This window comes from Haliotis rufescens, unplaced genomic scaffold, assembly GCF_023055435.1.
Source record: "Haliotis rufescens isolate VD_foot unplaced genomic scaffold, xgHalRufe1.0.p SCAF_12, whole genome shotgun sequence".
NCBI lineage: Eukaryota > Metazoa > Mollusca > Gastropoda > Lepetellida > Haliotidae > Haliotis > Haliotis rufescens.
This window is the reverse complement of record NW_025963802.1, coordinates 8,060,395-8,067,271: the sequence shown is the minus strand read 5'-3', so window position 1 is coordinate 8,067,271 and position 6,877 is coordinate 8,060,395. Positions and strand designations below refer to the sequence as shown.

The 6,877-nt window shown below is 39.8% G+C and overlaps 1 protein-coding gene across 1 annotated transcript; it reads right to left on the bottom strand.

The window, feature by feature from the left end:
• Positions 1–3,188: 3,188 nt before the first annotated feature.
• LOC124141213 (ADP-ribosylation factor-like protein 1) lies at positions 3,189–6,517 on the bottom strand. The gene is made up of 4 exons (XM_046509151.2): positions 6,276–6,517; positions 5,466–5,539; positions 4,694–4,922; positions 3,189–4,387 (listed from the first exon to the last, which is right to left on the bottom strand). The coding sequence occupies exons 1-4, from the start codon at positions 6,388–6,390 to the stop codon at positions 4,164–4,166; spliced, it is 642 nt and encodes a 213-aa protein (XP_046365107.1). The 5' UTR covers positions 6,391–6,517; the 3' UTR covers positions 3,189–4,163.
• Positions 6,518–6,877: the final 360 nt, after the last annotated feature.

The window sequence follows — 6,877 nt, the reverse complement described above, 5'->3', positions numbered from 1 at the left end:
TTGTGTAGGGTAGATTGCAGATACTTAAACATGCTGCAATATCTCGGTCGTTACTGGATATCTTTCGGTGTTTCTTATTGAGGTGTCATAAATATGCATCAGACACGTACCCCCGCCCTTTTTCTTATACTTCACGTGACAACCAATATATCGTGTTTTGATCCCCTCCAGACCTGGCGATAGTGTATGTAAACTGGCTATGAGTGTGAGAATTGTCTTGATTTAACAGTTTTGTTTAGCTTTGCCAAACGCAGAAACGTTTCATCCATTGTAACAGAAAGGAATAGATAAAAAAAAGACAAAGCAGTAATGTATTTTATATATCCCATTATTCTCCAAACCAAAAATACCATAAACCAGTCCAATAGATTAATGATGAAATGCACCGATTAATGATGAAATGTACCGATTAATGGTGAAATGCACCGATTAATGATGAAATGCACCGATTAATGATGAAATGTACCGATTTATGATGAAATGTGCCCACTAATAATGAAATGTGCCAGTTAATGATGAAATGTACCGATTAATGATGAAATGCACCGATTAATGATGAAATGTACCGATTAATGATGGAATGTACCGATTAATGATGAAATGCACCGATTAATGATGAAATGCACCGATTAATGATGAAATGTACCGATTTATGATGAAATGTGCCGACTAATAATGAAATGTGCCAGTTAATGATGAAATGTACCGATTAATGATGAAATGCACCGATTAATGATGAAATGTACCGATTAATGATGGAATGTACCGATTAATGATGAAATGCACCGATTAATGATGAAATGTACCGATTAATGATGAAATTTGCCAGTTAATGATGAAATGCACAGATTAATGATGAAATGTACCGATTAATGATGAAATGTGCCAGTTAATGATGAAATGCACAGATTAATGATGAAATGTACCGATTAATGATGAAATGTGCCGATTAATGATGAAATGTACCGATTAATGATGAAATGCACCGTTTAATGATGAAATGCACCGATTAATGATGAAATGTACCGATTAATGATGAAATGCACCGATTAATGATGAAATGTACCGATTAATGGTGAAATGTACCGATTAATGATGAAATGTACCGATTAATGATGAAATGTACCGATTAATGTCGTAAAGTGCTGTTTAATGTCGAAAAGTGAAGGTAGCACCAGAAGGTTGAGTGATCAGTTCGTACAGCCGTAAAGACATAGGTGGGGCCCCTAATCCACACCGGGCTATTACAATTTCTAGGTCGTGTGTTGGACGAAATACGGTTTCCTTTTTGTCAATGTATTTGTTTTGTTTGTTTGTTGTTTAACGTCGCACTCAGCAGTATTCCGGCTATATGACGGCGGCCTGTAAATAATCGATCTAGGTCAGACAACCAAGTGATTGATGTTATGAGCAACGATCCTCGCCGTCGGGGTAGGCCGACATGCAATCAACCACGTCACCGAGCCTGACCACCCGATCGTCCCTTACGACCGGCATCGACTGCCGGGAGACTATTCTAACACGGCATCCCCACGAGGGTAGATAGGACCAATAGAGATCTTCAAACATTTAACATTTCCAGGGCGTGATGTACCAGCCCCTGTCTTGGCACTCACTCCGTAACATTACCATTCTCTGATCGCTGTCATGATCACGTGACTCCATCATTGTCCTTCTATGTCAAGCCGCAATTCAAATTTGCTTGGCTCTTCTTAGAAAATGTGCCTTTTGTAACTGTTTAAACCTTCTGTCACCAGGATTATTTTACATTTATTGCAAAACAGATGAATAATTGTTTCTTCAAATATTTGTATACTTTTCGGTAATTACATCAAATCTTTTTTTCTCAGTACTCCTTGGTATGTGTGGACAAACGTATCAAGCTATTGTATCTGTATATACAAGTGTTAAACGTTGTGTGAGGCTTACCGAGAATTTAAGTGGTTCAATAGGAGAAGAGGGCAACAAATTCAACGAACGCATTACTACTTTAAATGGATTGCATATAGGATGAGGAACGACGATGAGGAACTGTATTAGCCTATAAACCGTATCAGTACTTCTAGCAGAAATATGAAGCAGACCCAAATGCTTTCTTAGAATGTCTTCATAACTGGTGCGATATTAACAAACATTGTGCACCAGGAGAAATGTAAAGTTCTTTCCTGTAGACGTTTGGCAACACCAAGGACAGACTGTCTTTAATGTGGAAATATACTTCTTGAAATTGCTGACAGTTACTATTGATAACAGAGCATTTAGATTACTCGCGCATGGCTAAAGCAGTAGCAAGCTCGGCCAATCGGGAGCAGGGATTATTAATATCCAAATTCAAATTCTTCGGTCTACACAAGACTGAATAGCCTAGACACAAACACTCACATACAATGTGTTCCGATGGGCTAGACGACAAGCTTTATTTAATAAGAACAACTGGATCAAACGTATACGTGTCAAATTGAACGCTATAAACCTCCCTGACGTATTTGATGGTTCCAACGGACTCAAGATTTAAACTATTGTATCTTTTGTACAGAACGTCCTTTTCAAGAAGTATAAAGAAGATTAGAACGAGACAATAAAGTGTCTCAAAATAGCAGAAATGGCAGGACAGGAAATAAACTCCCGGGTTAACCGCGCCTTTAAGACAGACTATGGGGATGAAGCCTTTATTACAGAGAGTATGTCACAAGGGAGCGCTGTCGATGTGCAGACGCGTGGGTAGCCCCCCTACGTGTAGACACAGGCTGCTATACGCCACTCGAATTCATTTGCACGACTGTTGCCCCTAATATCAAAATCTTGCAAACTCTTTATTTGATGTATGTTCAGATTAAAATAACAATTTCTTAAGAGAATTTAAATTATTATATAAATTTAATTTAGCATCTCAATCCCAAGATGAGGGATGGCGCATTATGTATATTTTAATATGTTCCGTATGCACTTTATTTTTAAGGCGAGACTATAATAAACTATCTTTCTGTCAGCGAAATAATGGCAGTGTGATAGCCCATTCATTAAAAAGCGTTTCCGGTACAATCTTGTGAAGTCCATTTTTGTGTCCCCCTGCCGTTTCATTGCTGTGGAAAATGTAAAACAGAAACCTCGATCAACCACTGTATCGTATATGTGGATATTGTGGGATACTTAAAAAGGCGTTGCAAGAACTTACAAGTTAAGCGATTTATTAGTTATAAATAATACATCCACAGCATGTGGCAATGATGATAATGTCCGTAAAACAAAAAAAGCACACATATTCACATTTACATTAAGTGAAAGTTTGAAACACACCTCCAGTGATGAGATATACATGTATGTACACAATTTCAACATTCAATCAAATAAACAACACTAACATTCGATCGAATAATGTACAATACAATCTATGCACTCTTGTCAACATTCGATCATATAACGTACAATCCAATCTGTGCACAATGTCAACATTCGATCATATAATGTGCAATCCAATCTATGCACCCTTTTCAACATTCGATCATATTATGTACAATCCAATCTATGCACCCTTGTCAACATTCGATCATATAATGTACAATCCAATCTATGCACCCTTGTCAACATTCGATCATATAATGTACAATCCGATCTGTGCACCCATGTCAACATTCGATCATATAATGTACAATCCAATCTATGCACGATGTCAACATTCGATCATATAATGTGCAATCCAATCTGTGCACGATGTCAACACTCGATCATATAATGTACAATCCAATGAGTCCGAGGGAAATATGAAACTTTGTTGATCCAAAGAATTTAACAAGGAATCAGTCTGCCAGATGTGAAGGGTGACGAAACATGACACCCAACCTCAGTATTGTGTTCCCCTGAAGATTCCATGTTAGAATTTATCTTCAGCAACCCATGCTTGTTGTAAGAGGCGACTAACAGGGTCGGATGGACATGCTCGCTGACATGGTTCCTGCATGTCCTCGTATCCCAATTGCGTAAATCGATGCTTAGATGTCAATCACTCGTTTGTCTGGTCCAGATTCGATTATTAACAGACCGCCCTAATATACTTGGAATATTGCTGAGAGCGGCGTTAAACAACACACCAACCAACCAAACATGGTGGTGTTACCATGGCCAAACAGTCTGTTTAATATTTCGGGTATGTAATAGTCTCTGGATCATTTCAATTTAGGTAGGTATCTTTTCAAATATTCAAATATGTCTCTTATGTAGGTAAAAATGGACCAAGCCTCGCGTTTCCCAACTATGGCTTCATCGATCTCTTCCTTGTAAGGGGAAGCTTTCGAGCCTTTACAGGGACTCTGGAATTCTTGTGTCAGCCAATCCAAGGCGTCTTTAATGCCTGACCTTGAGAGAATGCTGCATCCTATAATGTTGGCCCCTGGAAGCATGTAAAGTAAACTACGTTTATAACGAAGACGCTTACAACGAATTGACGGATATAACGAACAGGATTTTGTCCCGGCCATTTGCTGTCTATTTTATCTAAAAGAATTGTTGGATATAACGAACACGCTTATGACGAAATAACGAATATAGCGAACTCTCTTTGTGGTTCCATGTGTACTCTGACGGCGACAATGTTTACGTTAATAATGTTTATTATGAGTGCGGCGTTAAACACCAAACAAACAAAATGATGGAAAAGAAAGAAAACAGTATAAGAATAATTTTATCTGCAACTTACTGTGAGCTTTGAGTATTTCCTGGAAGTCCATTGCCTCGGCAACCTCTGGTGCTGTCAGGGCGGCCGGCAGGTCCTGCTTGTTGGCGAGGACAAGGAAGGGGGTGTTCTTGAGTGCTGCATCCTGAGCGTCAAGTCTCAGTTCGTCCTGGGCCTCCTGTATACGGTCCCGGTCGTTGCTGTCTACCATGAACAGGACGACGTCGATGTGTTTGTAGTTGTGCCGGGGATACTGGGGATGGGGGACAATCATCTCATGAACAGCGGCTTGATGCGGCGGGGAGCTGCTCTCCAGCCGTCACAGGCTACTACCATTATGCATTACAGTGTCTAAGCCTAACTTGGGAGTGGGGTAATTTGTTTCAAAGCAACGTTGAATAGTATTTCAGCGCATGCGTCAGCTTGATGTCCGACGAATGTCCGACGCGATAAAATCTTAGACGTTTACCGCTTTGGTGAAAACAACAAACGTAGACTTGATGGCGACATACCAACAAGCATCATCAGGACACCAAACACACACGGTCAGGCACTCGCAAAGGACCAATGGCAATCAAATGGATTCTTGGTCAGAATAAGTCATATGCTTTGCTTGTCTTAAAAGGCGACCTGAAGATTAATGTAGATCACACATTGTGTCGACGTATAAGTACAGCAATACTGAAACATCCCGAACCTAGCCGTTTTAGTCCGTTACATTTTATGTAATTCCAAAGCTTATTTGTGTTGCTGTGTTATTTGAGTAGTTGATCTTAAACCATGTGACATAACTCACCCCACGCCTTCTCTGCCCCCCGTCAATCAGTGTCAACTTGATGTTGTTGTAGACTAATGTCTTTTTGGCATCATCTGAAACATAAACCGCCGTTATAACTGGCATGGCATACAGTCACAACCAACGATGCTTAGTTCAGTTATCTAACCCATGAAGATCCGGGCTTGAGTCGTCTTCAGCAACCCGACTCACGGATCGGATGGTCGGGTGATGCAAGTCATCATATCCCAAGTGTAGATTGATACCCATGATATCAATCACAGGATTGTCTGGTCCAGACTCGATTATTTACAGGCCGCCGCCATAGAGCTGGAATAGTGCTGAGTGGGGCGTAAAACAACAAACAAATTTCGGTATGTACTACATTAACATCACACAACACGAATTGTTCTATACAGTTAATACATAACAAATGAGGTGAAATAAAAATGAACGAAAAAACACGAGTTTTATATTTGTAGAAGCTGGCGAGAGTTTATTGGCATTCACAGATTAATATTTCTTTCGAGTGAGTGAGTGAGTGAGTGAGTGAGTGAGTGAGTGAGTGAGTGAGAGTGTGGTTTCACGCCGCTTTTAGCAATATTCCAGCAACATCACGGCAGAGGACACCAGAAATGGGCTTCACACATTGTACCCATGTGGGGAATCGAACCTGGGTCTTCGGCATGACGAGCAAACACTTTTAACCACTAGGCTACCCGACCGCCCCATATTTCTTTCGATGTATACTTGGAGAGTTAAACTGACCCCAGTGAAATGCAGACTTATAATTTATCATTTAAATACATTGTATTGCAGGGTCCTACTCACAGCGGGTTGGCGGCGTGCCGTGAAGTCGTGATGTTAGCAGGTAACACAGCGTGGATTTCCCTGCATTATCAAGCCCTGAAATATAAGGACACATGTGACTGGATAAAGCGACCATGATCACATTAAGTTCGTTTGGTTATTTGTATGATATTATGATATCTTTATAATATACATGTAATGTGATAATATGTATATGCATTTGTACAAAGGGGTTGTCATTCTGAATTTCCCGTGTGTAATTTTCCATTTTCTTTCAAGAAACATTAAAAATAGAACCATTACCATAATTTACCATTAATTTTCGGCTTTTGTAATCAATATATAGACCCGTGAAGATCTCGGATAGAATAGGTCTTCAGCAACCCTGGCTTGCCCTAAAAGGTGACTATGCTTGGCGTAAAAGGCGACTAACGGGAGCGGGTGGTCAGGCTCGCTGACTTGGTTGATGCATGAATGAATGAATGAATGAATTCAGACTCGATTATTTACAGACCGCCGTCATATAGCTGGAATATTGCTGAGAGCGGCGTTAAACAACAAACGAACTAAACAAAGAAATTGTTATCAATAATATAATATCGTTGCTATAATGATTGCTTAAA